General features: G+C 45.5%; 1 protein-coding gene across 4 annotated transcripts in view; it reads right to left on the bottom strand.

Annotated features, from left to right (window-relative positions):
• The window catches only part of LOC120038985 (receptor-type tyrosine-protein phosphatase N2-like), a 70,434-nt gene extending 46,746 nt beyond the window's left edge, over positions 1–23,688 (bottom strand). Inside the window, exons 1-3 of one of the 4 annotated variants that reach the window (XM_038984512.1) lie at positions 23,598–23,688; positions 23,337–23,483; positions 12,357–12,407 (exon numbers count right to left, since the gene is read on the bottom strand). Coding sequence is in view for 1 of the 4 variants with exons in the window: in XM_038984510.1 (XP_038840438.1) it covers positions 12,357–12,407; positions 22,472–22,556 (136 nt within the window). In the remaining 3 variants the exon portion in view is untranslated. The other 3 variants (XM_038984513.1, XM_038984510.1, XM_038984511.1) reach the window with 3 other exon arrangements.
• Between the last annotated feature and the right edge of the window lie 479 nt (positions 23,689–24,167).

Raw genomic sequence — 24,167 nt, forward strand, 5'->3', positions numbered from 1 at the left:
ATTTTGTATGTGTTTGACGGTCAGGGCGTGAGTTTGGGTGGGTAGTCTATGTTGTGTGTTTCTATGTTTGTTAAGGGTGACCTGATATGGCTCTCAATTAGAGGCAGGTGGTTTTCATTTCCTCTGATTGAGAGCCATATTAAGGTAGGTGTTTTCACACTGTTTGTTTGTGGGTGGTTGTCTCCTGTGTCTGTGTTATGTTACGCCACATGGGACTGTTTCGGTTTTGTTTGTTCGTTTGTTCGGTTTATGTAGTCTGTTCCTGTTTTCATGCGTTCTTCGTTATATGTAAGTTCTTATGTTCAGGTGCGTCTACGTCGTTTGTTGTTTTGTAGTTAATCAAGTATAGTTCGTTTTGTGTCTTGTTTAAATAAATAATATGTCATCACACAACGCTGCATTTTGGTTCAATCCCTGCTCCTCCTCTTCGGATGAAGAGGAGGAGGAAAGCCGTTACAGAACCACCCACCACACCAGAACCAAGTGGCGTGAATTCGAGCAGTGGCCTGCTACACAGGAATCCTGGACATGGGATGAAATATTGGAGGGAAAAGGACACTGGGCTCATATTGGGGAATATCGCCTCGCTCGTGAGGAGATGGAAGCAGCGAGAGCCCAGGAGCGGTGGTATGAGGAGGCAGCAAAGAGACGTGGCTGGAAGCCGGAGAATCAAGCTCAAAACCGCAGATATGAAGGTACGCGGCTAGCAAGGAAGCCCGAGAAGAAACCCCAAACATTTATTGGGGGGGGGCTAAGAGGTAGTGGGTCTAGGGCAGGTAGGAGACCTGCGCCCACTTCCCAGGCTAACCGTGGAGAGCGGGAGTACGGGCAGACACCGTGTTACGCAGTAGAGCGCACGGTGTCTCCTGTAAGTGTTCATAGCCCGGTGCGGGTTATTCCACCTCCCCGCACTGGTAGGGCTAGATTGAGCATTGAGCCAAGTGCCATGAAGCCGGCTCTACATATCTGGCCACCAGTACGTCTCCTCGGGCCGGCTTACATGGCACCAGCCTTACGCATGGTGTCCCCGGTTCGCCTACATAGCCCGGTGCGGGTTATTCCACCTCCCCGCACTGGTCAGGCAACGGGGAGCATACAACCAGGTAAGGTTGGGCAGGCTCAGTGCTCAAGGGAGCCAGTACGCCTACACGGTCCGGTATTTCCGGTGCCACCTCCCCGCCCCAGCCCAGTACCACCAGTGCCTACTCCACGCACCAGGCTTCCAGTGCGTTTCCAGAGCCCTGTTCCTCCTCCACGCACTCTCCCTATGGTGCGTGTCTCCAGCCCAGTGCCTCCAGTTCCGGCACCACGCACTAAGCCACCTGTGCGTCTCCAGAGCCCTGTACGCACTGTTCCTTCTCCCCGCACTCGCCCTGAGGTGCGTGCCCTTAGCCCGGTACCACCAGTGCCGGTACCACGCACCAGGCCTATAGTGCGCTTCGAGAGGTCAGTGTGCCCTGTCCCTGCTCCCCGCACTAGCCTGAAGGTGCGTGTCCTTAGCCCGGTGCCTCCAGTTCCAGCACCACGCACCAGGCCTACAGTGCGCCTCATCCGGCCAGAGCCATCCGTCTCCCTAGCGTCATCTGAGCCATCCGTCTCCCCAGCGCCATCTGAGCCATCCGTCTCCCCAGCGCCATCTGAGCCATCCGTCTCCCCAGCGCCATCTGAGCCATCCGTCTCCCCAGCGCTATCTGAGCCATCCATCTGCCCAGTGCCGTCTGAGCCATCCGTCTGCCCAGTGCCGTCTGAGCCATCCGTCTGCCCAGTGCCGTCTGAGCCATCCGTCTGTCCCGAGCCATTAGAGCCGCCCGTCTGTCCCGAGCCGTCAGAGCCGTTAGTCAGTCAGGATCTGCCAGAGCCGCCAACCAGACAGGATCTGCCAGAGCCGCCAACCAGACAGGATCTGCCAGAGCCGCCAACCAGACAGGATCTGCCAGAGCCGCCAACCAGACAGGATCTGCCAGAGCCGCCAACCAGACAGGATCTGCCAGAGCCGCCAGCGAGCCATGAGCGTCCAGAGCCGCCAGCAAGCCATGAGCGTCCAGAGCCGTCAGCCAGCCATGAGCGTCCAGAGCCGTCAGCCAGCCATGAGCGTCCAGAGCCGTCAGCCAGCCATGAGCGTCCAGAGCCGTCAGCCAGCCATGAGCGTCCAGAGCCGTCAGCCAGCCATGAGCGTCCAGAGCCGTCAGCGAGCCATGAGCGTCCAGAGCCGTCAGCCAGCCATGAGCGTCCAGAGCCGTCAGCCAGCCATGAGCGTCCAGAGCCGTCAGCTAGCCATGAGCGTCCAGAGCCGTCAGCTAGCCATGAGCGTCCAGAGCCGTCAGCCAGTCATGAGCTGCCCCTCAGCCCAGAGCGGCCATTTATCCAGAACTGCCTCTCAGTCCAGAGCTGTCTCTCTGTCCGGAGCTGCCCTTCAGTCCGGAGTTGCCCCTCTATCCTGAGCTACCTCTCTATCCTGACCTACCTCTCTGTCCTGAGCTATATCTCTGTCCTGAGCTACCTTATCCCGGTGCTGCCCCTTGTCCCGGTGCTGCCCCTTATATTAAGGTTACCATTAAAATTAAGTGGGTGTAAAATGAGGTTGGTCATTCTAAGGGGGAGACGTAAGCTGGGATTGACTATGGTGGGGTGGGGACCTCGCCCAGAGCCTGAGCCACCACCGTGGTCAGACGCCCACCCAGACCCTCCCCTAGACTTTGTGCTGGTGCGCCCGGAGTTCGCACCTTAAGGGGGGGGGTATGTCACGTTCCTGACCGGTTTTCTGTTATTTTGTATGTGTTTGACGGTCAGGGCGTGAGTTTGGGTGGGTAGTCTATGTTGTGTGTTTCTATGTTTGTTAAGGGTGACCTGATATGGCTCTCAATTAGAGGCAGGTGGTTTTCATTTCCTCTGATTGAGAGCCATATTAAGGTAGGTGTTTTCACACTGTTTGTTTGTGGGTGGTTGTCTCCTGTGTCTGTGTTATGTTACGCCACATGGGACTGTTTCGGTTTTGTTTGTTCGTTTGTTCGGTTTATGTAGTCTGTTCCTGTTTTCATGCGTTCTTCGTTATATGTAAGTTCTTATGTTCAGGTGCGTCTACGTCGTTTGTTGTTTTGTAGTTAATCAAGTATAGTTCGTTTTGTGTCTTGTTTAAATAAATAATATGTCATCACACAACGCTGCATTTTGGTTCAATCCCTGCTCCTCCTCTTCGGATGAAGAGGAGGAGGAAAGCCGTTACAACCTGTTCTTCGCAGTGATAAAACCACACCAAGACCTGTTCTTCACAGTGATAAAACCACACCAAGACCTCAACTTTACCTTGCTTCAATGTTGCTTCAACTTATTCCAAGAAAGCATGAACTTACCAAGGCTTTCTCCACCTTGGGAAAATTGTATTAATTCTAGCAACACCTTAATTGATTTAATTAAAATCAGTTCTGCATTGAAGCTTTGCAAAAGGACTCCATAAACAATGTAAAAAAAGCACCTAGTACACGTCTATGTCCAAAAGGAAAGTCAAAGCGTATACTTTACTGAACACTTATTGACTACAGTCTTTCCTGTATCAGGGAACACAATGTTTCAATTTCACTGTTGAGCACACAGAGGGTGTTCCTTGTGGAATGAAGACATGCTGAGGAAGCGTTCTGCACTACCGGTATTAAATTATAAGTCACACAGTACACCATACAGCCTAGGAAACTGATTAACGTTTACAGAGAAATTAATCAAACAGAGGAAAATAATCAAGACACATCCAGCACACTTTCAATATCATTGTATATATTTATACATAAACTATTAATGTAGCAATAATTCAGAACCAGAACCACCCTGCTCCTGGAGAGCTACTGTCCTTTAGGTTTTTGCTCCAACCTTAATCTAGTGCACCTGATTCTAATAATTTGCTGGTTGATAAGCTGAATCAGTTTAGTTACAACTGGGGTTGGAGTGAAAACCTACAGGAGGCTAGCTCTCCAGGAGCAGGGTTGGAGTGAAAACCTACAGGAGGCTAGCTCTCCAGGAGCAGGGTTGGAGTGAAAACCTACAGGAGGCTAGCTCTCCAGGAGCAGGGTTGGAGTGAAAACCTACAGGAGGCTAGCTCTCCAGGAGCAGGGTTGGAGTGAAAACCTACAGGAGGCTAGCTCTCCAGGAGCAGGGTTGGAGTGAAAACCTACAGGAGGCTAGCTCTCCAGGAGCAGGGTTGGAGTGAAAACCTACAGGAGGCTAGCTCTCCAGGAGCAGGGTTGGAGTGAAAACCTACAGGAGGCTAGCTCTCCAGGAGCAGGGTTGGAGTGAAAACATACAGGAGGGTAGCTCTCCAGGAGCTGGGTTGGAGTGAAAACATACAGGAGGGTAGCTCTCCAGGAGCAGGGTTTGAGAGCCCTGCTATATATATGTATTGAGTATTTTGTGTTCAATTTATGAAACAGTACTTAATTGCACCACTAGGTGGAGACTAACTGACCATACAAGTGAACTTTGTGTCAAATGCTGTAGCCTAGAGAGTACTAGAGAAGACGATTTCCCGTTGCTGCACATTACTTATGTTTGCCATGCATTCTGTCATTTTATAAATATGAATATCGATTCTCAAGTAGCACAGATCACCCTATTCACCACATATCCTGTTGGCGGCAGGTAGCCTAGTGGTTAGAGCGTTGGGCCAGTAACCGAAAGGTTGCTGGATTGAATCCCTGAGCTGACGAGGTACAAATCTGTTGTTCTGCCCCTGAGCAAGGCAGTTAACCCACTGATCCCTGAGCGCAGAAGACATGGATGTTGATTATGGCAGCCCCCCACACCTCTCTGATTCAGAGCGGTTGGGTTAAATGTGGAACATGCATTCAGTTGTACAACTGACTAGGTATCCCCCTTTCACATATTCCTTTTCCAAGCAGCAACTAAATCTTCATCCCATGTGAAACAAACATGAAATATGAACCATGAGCGTGTGTCAACCTGCACATTTATGAGAATCCCAGTCAAGCAAATAAAACAGCAGGACCCAGCAAACCAACAAACCAAAAGATGAATTGTCTTCCACACATTTCTAGTCTAGTATCCCATCTGAAAGTATTACAACAGCCTGGATAACCTTGGGTTTGCTCATGCACAACTTTTTAGCAAACTGGCAACAGAAATATTATCCTTGACCTCCATGTGTAATCACGTCACTAGGGGAAGGATAATCAATTTCAAGGCTCAATGATCAACAGAAAACATCCAAGAAGAGATTAGGGTGAACTTGCACTTGACTAGAAAATGTTTAGTAATGTGTTTTGACAACAGTCAGTCACAGAGTAATATACACTGCTCAAAACAATAAAGGGAACACCTAAACAACACAATGTAACTCCAAGTCAATCACACTTCTGTGAAATCAAACTGTCCACTTAGGAAGCAACACTGATTGACAATAAATTTCACATGCTGTTGTGCAAATGGAATAGACAAAATGTGGAAATTATAGGCAATTAGCAAGACACCCCCAATAAAGGAGTGATTCTGCAGGTGGTGACCACAGACCACTTCTCAGTTCCTATGCTTCCTGGCTGATGTTTTGGTCACTTTTGAATGCTGGCGGTGCTCTCACTCTAGTGGTAGCATGAGACGGAGTCTACAACCCACACAAGTGGCTCAGGTAGTGCAGCTCATCCAGGATGGCACATCAATGCGAGCTGTGGCAAGAAGGTTTGCTGTGTCTGTCAGCGTAGTGTCCAGAGCATGGAGGCGCTACCAGGAGACAGGCCAGTACATCAGGAGACGTGGAGGAGGCCGTAGGAGGGCAACAACCCAGCAGCAGGACCACTACCCCCGCCTTTGAGCAGGAGGAGCACTGCCAGAGCCCTGCAAAAATGACCTCCAGCAGGCCATAAATGTGCATGTGTCAGCATATGGTCTCACAAGGGCTCTGAGGATCTCATCTCGGTACCTAAAGGCAGTCAGGCTACCTCTGGCGAGCACATGGAGGGCTGTGCGGCCCCACAAAGAAATGCCACCCCACACCATGACTGACCCACCGCCAAACCGGTCATGCTGGAGGATGTTGCAGGCAGCAGAACGTTCTCCACGGCGTCTCCAGACTCTGTCACGTCTGTCACATGTGCTCATGTGCTCAGTGTGAACCTGCTTTTATCTGTGAAGAGCACAGGGCGCCAGTGGCGAATTTGCCAATATTGGTGTTCTCTGGCAAATGCCAAACGTCCTGCACGGTGTTGGGCTGTAAGCACAACCCCCACCTGTGGACGTCGGGCCCTCATACCACCCTCATGGAGTCTGTTTCTGACCGTTTGAGCAGACACATGCACATTTGTGGCCTGCTGGAGGTCATTTTGCAGGGCTCTGGCAGTGCTCCTCCTGCTCAAAGGCGGAGGTAGTGGTCCTGCTGCTGGGTTGTTGCCCTCCTACGGCCTCCTCCACGTCTCCTGATGTACTGGCCTGTCTCCTGGTAGCGCCTCCATGCTCTGGACACTACGCTGACAGACACAGCAAACCTTCTTGCCACAGCTCGCATTGATGTGCCATCCTGGATGAGCTGCACTACCTGAGCCACTTGTGTGGGTTGTAGACTCCGTCTCATGCTACCACTAGAGTGAGAGCACCGCCAGCATTCAAAAGTGACCAAAACATCAGCCAGGAAGCATAGGAACTGAGAAGTGGTCTGTGGTCACCACCTGCAAAATCACTCCTTTATTGGGGGTGTCTTGCTAATTGCCTAAAATTTCCACCTTTTGTCTATTCCATTTGCACAACAGCATGTGAAATTTATTGTCAATCAGTGTTGCTTCCTAAGTGGACAGTTTGATTTCACAGAAGTGTGATTGACTTGGAGTTACATTGTGTTGTTTAAGTGTTCCCTTTATTTTTTTGAGCAGTGTAACATGCCAAATGAACAAAGACTATACAGTACATTAGAAACCATTAAAAGTCTCAAGAATGACGCATTAAAATAAGACATCTCAACAAATGCAGACGTTTTTATATCCATATCAAATAATTTCTGGTTAACAATTAAGGTCCTTACTAGCTAGGTTTCCATCCAATTGGGACAGATTTTCATGTGAATATTCTAAAATGTGCATAAGTATGCACATTTTCCCAGAGATGTGTTTTCATCAAATTGACTTGTTGCTGATAAAAGTCTGTGCGTGATGACGTAGTCAATCAAATGTATTTATAAATGTAGTGCACACAAAAATTACTTTTGAGGTTAAATTGCCATGTACCAAATAAAACAAAGGTTAAATGGATTTCCATCGCATTTTCAGCTCTACTGATGGTTTTGTCACAAAAAAGGTTCCATTATATAGCAAATGTGCACATTCTGGTATTGGCACGTGCTCTCTAGCCAACAGCTCGCAGATACAGTACATGTTAGCCTACATGATGAGATTATTATAGACAAAAGAGCGAGATTATTTTAATTTGTCAAATGGCAGCCAAGCATCAATCATCATGTCACCAGAATAAGACCCTCTATATTTATTGGAAAGGAGCATCAAGCTCATCACCTTGTACTTTCACCACCCTGTGAAGTTCATAACATTATTTTATATGTAGCCTAATAAACTGCATTCTTTCCCGAGTCGTAAGGGGAGGAGCACACAACATGTCATCATGTGAAGCCAAGTTTACTTCGATATGATGGTTATTATATCAATATTTGCACATTAAAATCATTTCTCGCATAATTAATTTTACCGACACAAAAAGATCCCACCTTGTATACTGTATTTTGTTTGGTTGACATTTGGAAAGTTTACATACAAATTTGCTGTTTCCATCAGGCCTGTCGTGACCTTTTTTGTTCAATGTACTTTACTCGCATAAAAAGGTTGGATGTAAACCTGGTTACTGTAATTGTTTTCAATTAAATTCAAATAGCTTCGTAGCAAAGAGGAACTTCTCAAGCAATAATTTTTCTTGGACTGTCTGGGACTGGTCTGAGTGGGGAGAGGAAAACAGAAAATTAGCTGTTATTGGCAGAGCGGTTTGGAACTCTCTTTCTCATTTGTCTACTAACTAATTTACTGCGTCACCAGGCAGACCAAAACTCCATCCCACCAAAATAGGCTGAAATTTCAAACAGCTCTTTCACTAAAAGGGCTTTATCATAATTTTCACAATTTCACAGTATTATTCCAACCTGGTGGAAATATATACAAAGCATGGGGAAATCAAGTTTCTGACTGCACTGGGCCTTTATCAAAATATGTAGTCATATAGTCAAATACACTGTTATAGGCATATAAGATTAGGAATGTACATGTAAAGTTATGACATACAATCAGTATTCTAATAAATTACATCACTACAAAATTATCAATCATCATTAAAATACACTTCAGCAGTGGTGTAAAGTACTTAAGTAAAAATACATTAAAGTACTACTTAAGTCATTTTTTGTGGTATCTGTAGTTTAGTATATATATTTTTTTGAGAAGTTTTACTTTTACTCCACTACATTCCTAAAGAAAATAATGTACTGTTTACTCCATACATTTTCCCTGACACCCAAAAGTACTCGTTACATTTTGAATGCTTAGCAGGACAGGAAAATGGTCCAATTCATGCACTTATCAAGAGAACATCTCTGGGCCTCCCGAGTGGCGCAGTGGTCTAAGGCACTGCATCGCAGTGTTGAGGCGTCACAGCTGGCCGTGACCGGGAGTGCCATAGGGCCAGCGCCGTCCGAGTTTGGCAGGGGGGCTTTCCTTGGCTCATCGTGCTCTAGCGACTCCTTGTGGCGGGCCGGGCACCTGCAGGCTGTCGTCAGTTGAACGGCGTTTCCTCTGACACATTGGTGCGGCTGGCTTCCGGGTAAAGCGAAAGAGCGGTTGTTTAGAAGCAGAGCGGCTTGGCGGGTCATGTTTTGGAGGATGCATGTCTCGACCTTCGCCTCTCCCGAGCCCGTTGCGGCGATGAGACAAGATCGTAATTGGATATCACGAAAAACGTGGTAAAAAAAACGATCATCTCTGGTCATCGCTATTGCCTCTGATCTGGTGGACTCACTAAACACAAATGCTTAATTTGTAAATGAAGTATGACTGTTGGAGTGTGCCCCTGGCTATCCGTAAATACAACAACAAAAAAGAAAATCATGTTGTCTGGTTTGCTTAATATAAGGAATTTGAAATGATTTGTACTTTGACTTTTAAGTATATTTAAAACCAAATACTTTAAAACTTTTACTCAAGTATGATTTTACTGGGTGACTTTCACTTGAGTAATTTTCTATTAGTATGACAATTGGGTACTTTTTCCACCACTGCACTTCAGATATGTTATCTGATAGGAACATCACACGTACTACATCAAACTGAAACTGGGTTAAGCAAATAGGGTGTGCATAGTGCACTCATTCCACCACCTAAGCTGATTTTCCACAGCTTATTTGCACCTTACCTGACCTGACCACTCCAACACCTAGATAGAACCAACACCCTGCCTTTTAGCTGCCCTGACAACATTGGTCATATAGGCCAGGGTTTCTTAAACAAAGAGTGGGGACCCAAAGTAGGCACTGAGCATGTGAGAGGTGAGAATAAATCTATAATCACACACTGTTTCTTCTTCATTTGGGTAGTTTGAGGACGATTTGGGTCACAGGATGGTTAATTGCTCATTTGGGTAAAAAAATGATATAGGCTTCTGAAAATCTTGGGTCACATACAATACCTGTGAGTGACCACTAGGGAACAGTTTATAGAACAACAATTAGGTCCCAAATGACAAAAGTAGTGCACTATATAGAGAACAGGGTGCAATTTGGGTCAGATCTTGACTGCAAACCCCTGCAAATTCCATCCATGCTGTTGAAGCCAGGTAACTGAGAATCATGAAATGTGCCTGTGCCACAGGTCATCCTGCTCCAAATTCAGGACTGCTCATCCTCAGACAACTATCACAGTGAAAATGTCAAGTCACTGATCAAACTTAGCCTCTTCACTGCCGACCGACCATTCAGACTGCCCCTTCCTTTTGTGTTCTATATCAAACCTGGGGTGCATCCCAAATGACACCCTATTCCATTTATAGTGCACTACTTTTAATCAACACCCCTGTTGGTGGGGAGATGTGATCTAGAACATCCAAATGGCCAAACCCACTAATATGCCTCTCTATCTCAGGATCCAGGAAGCTTCATCATAAGCTGATGTTCAGTGTAAACAAGGATTTATGTCAGTGTCTTTGATTACAAAAAAATGCAGAATTCATCTGTCAGTTTTTCCAAATCCTCATTTGTTTCACATAATAACCAAATTATAATGGTTTACAATAAGTTGCTCTTATGCCTGTGTAGTAACCCTGTTACTCTATCAACATTGTATTATTACATAGTAGCCTACTGAGCTGTTGGGCACAAACCAAGAACAACTGAGAGTCGTGGGCTGGCAAACCACCAGTAGCTTATCAACAAGCAGGAGATAAGAGGGGCTGTGTACCATTATCAACCATTAGCCTCTCAGTGTGCGTCTCATTTCCCTGCCTGGAAACAAAAGTATTAGGTTTGTACCAAATGGCAGCCTATTCCCTATATAGGGCACAACTTTGGGCCCTGCTCAAATGTAGTGCACTATATAAGGAATAAGTTGCCATTTGGGACGTCTATAGTTCTAGCTGTGGTTCTGTCCTGGGGAGCATGTGTGTCCTGATACTGCCACTCAGACAGACAATGTGCCTATCAGGCAGCGGCAGCGGCCCAGGGTCATTTGACAACTGTCATTAACACTGACTTGCTGTCACTGGCACACACCACATAGAGAAAGACAAAGGCTGAGCTGGTGGTGCTCACTCACTGTAGCTTTCCCACATCGTGGTCCAAAACTAGCGTGTCAGCCAAACCTCAGCTCAGTTTACCTAAGTTGACAGTTATAGTAGCAGCTTCAAACAGGTAGTCAAAGAGAGAACGCGTCAGAGTGGCTGGCATACACTCAAAGCAGCACTTCCACCCTGTTGCTAGGCAGTACGTCAATCTACGCAGATCTTTTTTTGTTGTCTGAAGGTTAACCATATTCAGCCATTAGGAGTGGCGTAAAAATATGTACCATATCAGGCATAATATACTGTATGCGATGTTGTTCACATCAAATAAAGTTTTATGGCTCATATGATCTCAATTGCCAATACAGTATAGCTTAATTACTTTTGAAAGAAGGATCACCTAAATATGGACAGTGTGTTGCTTTGATGTGTAGAACTACTTTGGTGCTGTTGGTGACTCATTGGTAAGTGTGACTGAGTGCGTTATGAAGGGTGTGAACAGCAACACCTACAATACAACCTACCTCCCTGTACTTTAACCCACACAGAATGAATACAAGTCAAGTTTTGAGATAACTTCACGAGAAGTTTAAAAATGTCTCCCACCTGGCATACCTACTAGGTCATCAGTTACATCAAATGAATAACAATATCCGCAAGTGAAAAACATGTATAATAGTCAACAGAACCATCAAATTATGGTCTGATAGGATATGTCAATTCAAGTGATTATATTTACATGGGGAGAACAATATTCATGAAACTATGTTCACCTCAAGGACATAGTGTCTGTCTAATATAGCCCATCAGACAGTATGCACTTTCCTCATTGGAAATGAGTGAATCCCTGACATAGGAGTGTGTTCCTATGGCATATGGCCTGTTAAATGTAATAACCCAGGCGACAACCAGCGCAGACTAAACACAGACTGAGAGCTGAACTGAGCCAAAAATAGTTTAGCTATGAATATGATTTTTCCCCAGCAGCACAGGGCATTGTTTTATTCCTATCACAATGAGATCAGAGACAAGGCCACATTTCAAATGAGGAAAAGGTCCCAAATGGTACGCTATTCCTTATATAGTGCACTAATTTTGACCAAGTCGGAAAGGGCTCTGGTCAAAAGAAGTGCACTATAATGGGAATAAGGTGTCATTTGGGATGCATCCAAAACTAAAGAATTCTGAGGGAGTAGAGGCCCAAAGAGAGCACACAGGAAGAGAGGTGGACACCATCTCACCAGCTGTGTCTGTGGCGTTCCCTTATCTATTCTTTCCTGTGGTTGCACCTGTGCATTCTGAACTGACCAGCTGTGGTGTTGCACCCTGTGCATTCTAAACCATAGAAATAGAATCTAATTCTAGTCCTGTGTTTTCTAGTCCTGTGTTCTGAACCAACCGTTCAAAGAGGAGAAGTGAGGAGAAAAGAGTCAGTTCAATAGATTTTCTTCTCCAATTGATGATCATCACTTTCACTGATATTGTGCCATGAATGTCCACTTCCTTTTAGATTAAAAATATTTCAGCGTCTACAGATGGCTTTGATTTGTGAGCTCTACTTTATAACTGTATGGTATCTGAATGAAATGAAAATGGCTTACCGTTGACACAGATCTCGTATGGTGTGCATAACTCCTTCTCAAACAGACAACCTGTTGGAAAAGAGGAGAGAACAATTTGTACATTGCAACTTTATAATATCATGCTATCCTAAGACCCATCAACAATAGCCTACTGTACATACATGTATTGTACATCTCAGCTTTTTATAGATTGAGCTATTCTATAGGCTATATCTGAATCTATAAAAAAGAGCAGAGATATACAATATAATATCCCACTTCCTGCGTGGGCGAGGCGTCATGGATTACAATGTCATGCAGCACTGCGTTTCACAGCTACAGCAGATAAACAGCACAGCCACGGGGCCATTATTCTAAGTTAACATTTAGGCCAGTCGTAAAACACAGACTGTTTCCCAAATGGCACCCTATTCCCTACATAGTGCACAATGATTGACCAGAACCATATGGGCCCTGGTCAAAAAAGTAGTGCACTAAATAGGGAATAGGGTTCCATTTGGGACACAGAACACAGTGTTCCAGGGTGATCCATCAACACAGAGGAGCAGGCTGCTGGGGGATGCTGTTTCTGTATCCATCTCACTAGGTGCTCCGGCAGCGGCAACCGGTCGTAACTGACATTTCTGCTTAACAGGGATCTGACAGAACACACTGCCCTTAGGCCATTTAATACACATCTTTGTACCATACATACAGCTAGAGGAGTGGAGAGGGAGAGGACATGAGAAGGGGAGAAGAGAGAAGGGGGGATAGGAGAGGAGGGGAGAGGAGGACAGCCAGGAGAAGAGCAGGCCTAACAGGGCACAAAGTTCTCTCCATTTGACAACCCCTTACCCTCACTAAGAGGACACGATTTATAACCCTGTCCATATATCCAATTGAACTGCAGTATCAAATCGGTCTCAGGCCGGGGCCACAGCAGCTATACGGAGTGGGGGTGGGATGTGGGCGGCTGCATGGATCCACCTTCCTCAAGTTTATATAAATAATTGTTTTGTTATCTCTAGGTTTTTAGTGATTCCTTTTCTCCCTAGTGGTTCCTAAACACATTTTTTCATCATAAGGGATTTAGGAAGATACACTGTTTATTGCGGTCGGGAGCTGCTGAACCAAATGGCACCCTATTCCCTATGTAGTGCACTACTTTTGACCAGACCCCTATGAGAACAGGGTGCCATTTGGGAGCCAGTCTAGGATAATATGCTATATAAAGCAGTCTTGTCACAGCATGTGGTCCTCGGATGCGGGCTGAGGAAAGGGTCAGGGCCTGGGTTTACAGTACACACAGCCAGCCCACCCACCATCCCCTGCAGTGTTTCTGGGGGTGTTTTGGGCTCAATATGTCACATTGCTGTCATACCACAGCAGCACCACTGGTGACACACTCCATAGGACACCCACACAGGACACCCCAGGCAGAGAGGCGTGGCCAATTAGCACTCTGACATGATGGAGAGCGAAAACACAACGTGTGCTGTGCATCACACATAAGTCACCACCTTCTGTAGTGGTTTATACAGCCGTGGTGCTCATATGACTGCATTACACATGCTAGCAATACTGACAAAAAATTGTATGTGTGTCTTTGAAATTGACATTTTTCAAAATCTGACATTTTTTAACATATTGAAAAATAGCGTACTTTTGAAGTTGAGTTTGAAAGATTTTGGGTGAACTTTTAAGAAGGGACCCACGTACTCATTCTTAGTCAGACACAGACAGACAGACTCAAACTCCTGCCATCGTGGCCCTGCTACTGATAAAGGAGTCTGCTTTACTCTGCTCCTTCCTGTGTCTGGGAGTGAGCTGGTAGTGTGTAGGCAAAATAGAAGCTTCTCAGAAGGCCACAGCACCAAAACCAAACATCAAGAGAAGAGTGTGCCTGGCATACTGATCAACCTAATGAGCCTAGAGGTAACCTTGGGGGAAACTAAGTGATAGCTGAAGTTGAATGTGAGGCTGATAACATCAAGACTTTTTACTTAGAGTGGTGATATAGGGCATTATGACTCTATATGCCATGCATATAAAGGCTTTATGACTGCTTTATGAATGCTACATATCAACACTAAGTAAAGTATTACCAAGATGTTATTTGTATAGGCACACACAAGGGAAGGATGAAGCTACTAAAAAAGGAATTCTGACAAATTAATAATTTAACAAAACTGTGGGTGGTTTTCCACATGGCTGTCTTGGATTTGCTCTTTACTTCCAAAGGAATAAAGTTTGTACATCTGGAAAATTAGATCTCTGTGTAAAAGACAGATAAATGTCTCTAAGTTTATTGGTATCTTATAGGTGCATTAAAGATCTCATCCCAATATACTGACAGTTGTCACGCCTACTCCCGTTCCCTCTCTCCGGTGCTGGTCTACTAACCATTGGTCTTGGCAACCCACATTACGCACAACTGGCAACCATCATTACACACATCTGGACTTCATCATTACCTAGATTACTTCCCCTTTATTTAGCCCTTAGCATCCTCAGTCTTCAGGCAGTATTGGTTTTCTTCCCTTTCAGTATGCTTCTCCTGTTTTGTTCATCTGCTTTATCTCCTTATTAAACTCACCTTTTGCACCTGCTTCCTGACTCCTAGCGTATACGTTACAGCCGTTGTTGCTCAAATGGCTGCTGCCTGTAGATTGACATTGTCAGACGTATACACTGTGTCTATATATTCTGTGTCTGTGTTCCTTGACTGTCAACATTAGCTTAAATAATTATTGAAGACTGAAAGAGCGTAGCCACACCATGGCTACACCTACAGAACACACAGAGGCTAATCAAGAGATCAAATAATATTTCTGGATGCTGCTGAATATTTTACCAAACAAAGTTATATTAAAAAAGCTGCCACAAGTCATACTGTGCACATTACTGTCATAACTGATAAACACATCTATATTTCCACTGACTGTCAACCTTGATAAGACCTGTGTAGGGAGTGAACAGGGAGAGCGCCAGAGGGTAAAGTATGCCCTTAAGGAAAAACCACATGACTTTCACGAAACACAGGATCTTATGTGAAGTTAATGTGATAACATGTGACAACATGTGAAATAACATGTGAAAACATGAAACTACACATGTTAAAATATGTGATCACATGTGAAGTTTCACGTGAAATGTCATGTTATTTTCCACATGTGAAATGATGTGATTCTCCACATGTGGTTTTTCTGTAAGGGGGAGCTGTAACCATTGTGGTAACTGCTCTGCGGTACGCCCCTGTAACTATATCTGCTGTTGCGATTCAAGGCAGATCAAACAAAGACAACAGTAACGCCCTCCCCCTCCGCCCCCCCCCTCCTCTCCATTATATTTGTCACTAGACATTTAGTTTGTCATTGCATTCATGTCCACCCCTTATTGTAAAGAGAATTATTAATAGTAGTGTAACGACTGTTCTCCTCCTCGACTGAGGAGGAGCAGGGATCGGACCAAAACGCAGCTTGTGTGGAATACATGATGAATTTATTCAAACAAGACGAACACGAAGCACACTTGATAAATTACAAAACGACGTAGACCGACCTGAACATGAGAACTTACAAAACACGAAGAACGCACGAACAGGAACAGACTAAACAAACGAAACAGTCCCGTGTGGTACATACACTGACACGGAAGACAATCACCCACAAACAAACGGTGTGAACAGCCTACCTTAACATGGTTCTCAATCAGAGGAAACGTCAAACACCTGCCCCTGATTGAGAACCATATAAGGCTAATTAACCAATGAACCTAAACAAGAAACAAATAACATAGACTGCCCACCCAGCTCACGTCCTGACCAACTAAACAAAGCTAAACAAAGAAAAAACAGGTCAGGAACGTGACAGAACCCCCCCCTTAAGGTGCGAACTCCGGGCGCACCACCTAAAACTCTAGGGGAGGGTCTGGGTGGGCGTCTGTCCGCGGTGGCGGCTCTGGCGCGGGACGTGGACCCCACTTAAACAATGTTTTTTCCCGCCTCCTTAATCGCCCCCGTGGCCTCCTAACCACAACCACCCTCCATATCCACCCCACTGAACCAAGGGGTAGCACCGGACTGAGGGGCAGATCCTGGCTGGCGGGCGGCTCTGGCAGACCCTGGCTGACGGGCGGCTCTGGCAGATCCTGGCTGGCTGGCGGCTCTGGCAGATCCTGGCTGGCTGGCGGCTCTGGCAGCTCCTGGCTGGCTGGCGGCTCTGGCAGCTCCTGGCTGGCTGACGGCTCTGGCGGCTCCTGTCTGGCGGACGGCTCTAGCGGCTCCTGTCTGGCGGACGGCTCTAGCGGCTCCTGACTGACGGACGGCTTTGAAGGCTCGGGACAGACGGGCGGCTTTGAAGGCTCGGGACAGACGGGCGGCTTTGAAGGCTCGGGACAGACGGGCAGCTCTGACGGCTCGGGACAGACGGGCAGCTCTGACGGCTCGGGACAGACGGGCAGCTCTGACGGCTCGGGACAGACGGGCAGCTCTGACGGCTCGGGACAGACGGGCAGCTCTGACGGCTCGGGACAGACGGGCAGCTCTGACGGCTCGGGACAGACGGGCAGCTCTGACGGCTCGGGACAGACGGATAGCACAGGCGGCTCTGGGCAGACGGGCAGTGCAGGCGGCACTGGGCAGACGGCAGACTCTGGCCGGCTGAGGCGCACAGTAGGCCTGGTGCGTGGTGCCGGAACTGGTGGTACCGGGCTAAGGACACGCACCTTAAGGCTAGTGCGGGGAGCAGCAACAGGGCGCACAGGACTCTGGAGACGCACAGGAGGCTTGGTGCGTGGTGCCGGAACTGGTGGTACTGGGCTGGAGACACGCACCACAGGGCGAGTGCGTCGAGGAGGAACAGGGCTCTGGAGACACACTGGAAGCCTGGTGCGTGGTGTTGGCACTGGTGGTACTGGGCTGGGGCGGGGAGGTGGCGCCGGATATACCGGACCGTGCAGGCGTACTGGCTCCCTTGAGCATCGAGCCTGCCCAACCTTACCTGGTTGTATGCTCCCCGTAGCCCGACCAGTGCGGGGAGGTGGAATAACCCGCACTGGGCTGTGTTGGCGAACCGGGGACACCATGCGTAAGGCTGGTGCCATGTATGCCGGCCCGAGGAGACGCACTGGAGACCAGACGCGTTGAGCCGGCTTCATGGCACCTGGCTCAATGCTCAATCTAGCCCTGCCAGTGCGGGGAGGTGGAATAACCCGCACTGGGCTAAGCACACGTACAGGAGACACCGTGCGCTTTACCGCATAACACGGTGTCTGCCCGTACTCTCGCTCTCCACGGTAAGATCGGGAAGTTGGCGTAGGTCTCCTACCTGACTTCGCCACACTACCCTTTAGCCCCCCCCCCCCCCCCCCAATACATTTTAGGGCTTGACTCACAGGCTTCCAGCATCGCCTCCGTGCTGCCTCCTCATACCACCGCCTCTCGGCTTTAGCTGCCTCCAGCTCTTCACGAGGGCGGCAATATTCTCCAGGTTGTGCCCAGGGTCCTTTACCGTCCATTATTTCCTCCCATGTCCAGAAATCCTGTGATCGCTGCTGCTGCTTTTTCCCACGCTGCTTGGTCCTTTGTTGGTGGGTGATTCTGTAACGACTGTTCTCCTCCTCGTCTGAGGAGCAGGGATCGGACCAAAACACAGCTTGTGTGGAATACATGATGAATTTATTCAAACAAGACGAACACGAAGCACACTTGATAAATTACAAAATAACAAAACGACGTAGACCGACCTAAACATGAGAACTTACAAAACACGAAGAACGCACGAACAGGAACAGACTAAACAAACGAAACAGTCCCGTGTGGTACATACACTGACACGGAAGACAATCACCCACAAACAAACGGTGTGAACAGCCTACCTTAACATGGTTCTCAATCAGAGGAAACGTCAAACACCTGCCCCTGATTGAGAACCATATAAGGCTAATTAACCAATGAACCTAAACAAGAAACAAATAACATAGACTGCCCACCCAGCTCACATCCTGACCAACTAAACAAAGCTAAACAAAGGAAAAACAGGTCAGGAACGTGACAAGTAGCCATCCTTTTCCCTGAGGTGTGCCCTTGTTTACAACCCATGTCAGTTCCTGTTACATTTTCTCTTGTTTTTAACATGGCCCTATTTTGGCTCTGAACACATACAGTAAGATGTTACCGTACAATATTTCAGAGACAGACATACGCTCTACTGTACAGCATGTTACTACCTATAGTTTCATCCTATTTTTGTGTTATTTTGAAATGCACAGCTGCATGGGTTTTACTCTCTCTGGTCACAGATTGTTTGTGGTGGTCTTTGTAATACAATTTAAAGATGCACTCTAGGATCTTATGCACAAGAAATGTGTAACATATTGCACGAATTTGATTAGTAACCTATCATATAAATTGCTAAATTCTTAACATATCTGTCACGCCCTGACCTTAGAGATCCTTTTTATGTCTCTATTTTGGTTGGTCAGGGCATGAGTTGGGGTGGGCATTCTATGTTTTGTTCTATGTTGTCCGTTTCTATGTGTTTGGCCTGGTATGGTTCCCAATCAGAGGCAGCTGTCAATCGTTGTCTCTGATTGAGAACCATACTTAGGTAGCCTGTTCCCACCTGTGTTGGTGGGTAGTTGTTTTCTGTTTTGTGTATTGTACCTTGCAGAACAGTTCGTTTGTCGCTTTGTTGTTTTTGTTCTAGTGTTCGTATTTATTAAAAGTATTATGGACACTTACCACGCTGCACCTTGGTCCTCTTCTCCTTCTCCCGACGACGTTCATTACAATATCACACAAATTGGATGACGTAGTATACAAACAACGGGGATCTGTTTTGGCTCGTGAACACCACTTTCAAAACTACTGGCTGAAATTATACAAAAGTTTGAGAGTGAATCTTTAACATGCCAAATAACGTATTACAAACAGAGCAACACATAGAAACATAGAAACCAATGTGAATTGGGTATTTGTGTCCTTCTGAGCTTTGCTCTGTGGGTTTTATGGCCATATGCCTGTGGAGTGTGAAATAGGTTGTGGGCGGAACACCAGACAAATAACAACTGGTAATAGGGGATGGATTTTTCAATCAACTTCACCCTGTGTGCAAAGAGCACTGTCCTTACCCTGGCTTAAACGCTGCCAAGCAGCATAACCCTTTCAACCTGTTATCTCTCTAACAAACAAGAGTCCAAGTCCACTTCCCAAATGGCACTGTATTCCCTTAAAATAGAGTGCCATTTGGGATGCAGTCCATAAGTTTAAAGTTATTATCTTTGTGGAAATGGAGTCACACACTCCAAATAACTTAACCCATCGGCCTGACTAGAAATACTTAGAATAGAGGGAAACCAAATCAAATATTGCAATCATTAGCTCACCAAGGCCTCGGAAAAGGTCTTCCCATGCATGCCTGTGCACCCGTGTCCATAGAAACCGTCATTAACATCTTTACTGATTGTTCAGTTGCATATGGCACGACTGACGACTATCGAGGCTGACATCACCTGGCTGCAGTGTATACAGGGAAACTACATGGACAGGAAAATATACCCTGATATGACCCCGTCACAGCATATCAACAGACTGTCCTCATGAAATACCAAAGCTGCAGAACAGTCTGAGCAATATGAAAAAGCCCGTACCTATTGAGATAGGCCTTTTACCAATTCCTGAGGTAGTGTTATATATGGAGCCAATTTAATGCCAATAATATTGAGTTGAAATGCTTAATATCCATAAACCAAACAACTAAAAACTGAACGCAAAAGGGAATAAATGTGCCTTGAGATCAAGAAAAGTGAACAGTGGATACAAGCTTTGGCTGAGACTTCAGAGGATTGAGAAAAGCTTTGTGTATCGTGTCCATGCTCCAGTCTGGTGGACCAATGCTGTAGCTTTGGATCAGGCAGTCAGTCTCAGGATGTGAGAGGAGGAGATGAGAGCAGGAGGGTGTTACAGGGGGCAGTTAGTCAGGCACCATGAACACACAGAGATTACTATCAATTTAAGGAGCTTTGTGTGAGCACACCTCCTGATTGAAACGGTTATTTTCCACGGTAGTTCTGTCAAGGTCCACAAACAATGGAGCAAATTTCAGGACTGCTATTCCAAACCACTATCTGTGTACCCCTCTAAATTGACCCATTGAAAGTTGATTGTTTTTCACCTTCCAGTTTAACCCTGTACTCAGACAAGTTACATCTCTGTAGGCTGTTGGTTCCCAGTCACTATAGCTACAGTGGGGATGATAATGCCCTCTCTTCTTTCTCCTTACTGTTATTGGGGAATTGATCCAAGTATGCTTTCAACTTAAGCCACCAATCCAGGAAAAAACTCATTACTTAAAGAAGCAACACAACAACATAGGTTTAGTTTAACAGTAGGCCTCTTCATCTGATTGTAAATCAGCAATCACACATAAGTGACACTACAGCCAATTAAGAAATGCTTTTAATCAACTGACGCAAGAAGTGAAAGTGACTCAGCCAGTGGAGCATAGGCGTCCAAAAATAAACACAGGAGCTTTTAAATCAGCGTATTATTGTTCTCCTCTGAGTGTGCTGGCAGACCGACCACTCCATTAACTGCAACCAAAAATAACATTTTGAACATTATGGGGCTCTTTCCCTGACCCTAAAACCTAGACTAAAAGGCAGACTCAATGGAGATTCTCTATGAAAGGGGTTTTTAGGCCAGGACTAGACTTAATCTGTGTCTTGGAAAACGGCCCTACATCCCATGCAATAAAACCACTGGGAAGTGATACAGGCAAGGCAGTGTACTGTACAATACGGTTCATAATAGAGTAAATGCTATGGAGGGTAGAACAGCTAGAGTGACCTGGTGATACAAAGGCTGCTCTTGTACATGTGCAGTAACACTGTAATTACTAGGCTACATGGCTACAAGGCTACAACATGTTTATACAATATTAATATGGTAATAATAGCGTTATTACACAGGTGTAATCAGATGCATAATGTTAAGTGTTGCAGATTAGTCCATGGCATTGTGTATATATTTCTTAACAACTTTTCTAACACAGTATGCTATTACTGTACTTGCTCTTTACAATATAGTATTTATAACAATTCCCTGAATTATTGTGTGTCAAACAAGGGCAAGTTATCAAAGTCAATGAAGAATCCACACTCTAGCATGGTGGCAGTTATCATAAATGCAATGACATTTTTTATGAGGTTACAACATTAAATTGAAAGGTGAACAACTGAAATTTAAATAAAGGGAAATCATTGTTTGATATGACACGGTTTGATGTGAAAAATATGGTTTCTAAGGCCTGAGTATTGCATTACATAGCCTATACAGAATAGTAGCCTATGTAAGTAAAAAAAAATAAAGCATTTAAACTATATAACAAATGGTCCACCCATAGCCTAACACTAAAAGGAGGAGGCGTTTTAAAATCGGATTTCTTTACATCTCTCTTCTTAAAATGCGTCTCTGTTTAATCATAGATATGGCTACAAACTAATGGGTTTTGGAAGGATTGGAGCCTAATAATGTTTTGGTTTTCCTCCTAATGAGTATAGCTACCCTTCATGGTCGCCATAGCAGGCATGTTGCCTCGGATACTACCACAGCTTTTTCCTCACTGACTCTCACCATCTTCGTGATAGAAAGACATTAGACAGCAAACGCACCACGGTGGCCTAACGTGATTCTCTGCTATTTCTCCCAGCAAAATAGCTATGCTGTATCCTAAATAATGGTATTTATTCCATTAGAAAACAGTTAGGCTACTCAGTAGCTATTAAAATAGTAATCGTTAAAAGTAGCAAACACTTGACATTGATATATTGATAGGTGCGTTTTAGCTTGCACATGTTAAAGACGTACATGCAAACAACATGTCTAAACAATAATATAGGCCTACATCATAGCCTATTTATTGCACATTTTTCTATATTACACCGAACCCCCCCTCCCCCCATATTATAGATATAGCTGTTAGCCTCTTAAACAAGAGCTGCAGTCGTACAGTAGGCTATTCCGCGCCTTTCCCAGCTGCCTAATGACCAATAAAATATTGACAGACCCAAAATAACCGTATGTGCGTCTCCTGGCAGCTGATACAGTATGGGATCATTATGATCCTTCAGATAAATAAATGTAGGCTACTCACCGAATTTCCTGTCTGCAGAAGCTAACAAATAGGGTTGGGGAGCAAGGAGGACGAGAATAATGTAAATCGAATCCATGTTTCTCATTCTTGATCCATGACACACATGCGGTAGTTAACAATCCATGTCTATGGTTTCGTTTCGTTTTATGAAAGGAGAGAGGAGAGACAGAATCAGGGAGAGAGATGGAGGTTGGAAGGTATGGGGAGGATGCAGGACGATTCAGGCAGCTCCATTGGTCTCGGCTCCTGCAGTAAGTCTCACTACGATGATCAGCACTATGAACAGACAAGCATTGGCCCCTCCTAGCTGACGCCAAGCAGAAGCGCACCTGCGCGTACACCATAACACAGCCTACCTAAATGTCTTTAACCAATTATAAGAGGCACATGTCAATAGAAGATGTTCACTGATAATAAAAATAGTGATATTATGATTGTAGTTTGGTACTGTACTAAGTAACCTAGACTGTTTCACTTTGTAAAATGTTCCTGAAAAGTATTGAACAGACGAATTAATATGTGCCAATTGCCAATATGCGCCTTCTGTTATAATGTAGGACAGGGCAGTTCAATGTCGGTCCTGAAGGGCAGAAACACTTCTGGTTTTCATCCTCTCCGTCTAATCAGGGACTAATTCAGGCCTGGGACACCAGGTGATTGCAATTAACTACCAGGTAGAAAAAAAACGTAAGTGTTTTGGCCCTCCAGGACTTGAATTTTAAAGGACCTGATGTACTATAGGAAGTATAACCAGTTGGCCTACTGCATGTATACTATGAGGGCACGTGAAGAAAATCCCAAATGAACAGCATTTGTTCCAGGAAATCCCTTTGAACATTAGATATACCTTTCTAGCATGACTCACCCTCTCATACCCTAAGCTCAGGGTGTGACACCCCATCATCGTTCCGTGGCAGCTCATAGGTTCCCTCTCTATCATGCAATAACACATCGTCACATCTGTTATTCGCGCGTCCTGCCTTTGTATCCTCTTCAATTTGAGACCTTAATTCTGTAGAAGACCAAGGTCAAGTTAGTTTTATATAAGATATTCGGCAGATGTGTTTTCTCTCGTCAATAGCTATTGAATCAAGCATGCCATGACTATGAAGATGAATAACGTTACCTCGGTTAGAAGACCTACTGTAGACTTTGAAAAGAGAGAGCTGAGGAATGTGGGAATGGAGAACAGTCAGGTGGTTTGAGTTGACTGATACATATATCTCCCTGAAATGAATAACCAGATAACTAAAGGTAAACCAAGGTCATACAAATGCGTCAATGTTTGACTCATCCAATCAGGGAGTCAGTCATCGTGAGCACACCGACACACCATTTACAAATAACTATCCCTCAAAATGTTTGCACATTACGTATTTTTGAAGGCGCTTGTGACTCATGTGTTCACATCGTATCGGAAACTTGGAAATATATTACTTACTTACTCATTGTAGAAAGAGCGCTACGTTTACACAGGACCACAACTCTGCAATTTGTTCCCCACGAATTGATCTTTGACCAATCACATCTGATCTTTTCAAAGCAGCTCTTTCCAGTTAAAGAAAAAATATCAGAATTGGGTTGCCTGTCTAAACGCAACACATGATAGCAGAGTTTCCCACTTGGGAAGTATCAGAATCCACCAATAGGAAGCTCCAAGCAAATAACTTACGTTAAACTAACTAGGAGGTCCCGA

Source organism: Salvelinus namaycush, unplaced genomic scaffold, assembly GCF_016432855.1.
Source record: "Salvelinus namaycush isolate Seneca unplaced genomic scaffold, SaNama_1.0 Scaffold246, whole genome shotgun sequence".
Taxonomy (NCBI): domain Eukaryota; kingdom Metazoa; phylum Chordata; class Actinopteri; order Salmoniformes; family Salmonidae; genus Salvelinus; species Salvelinus namaycush.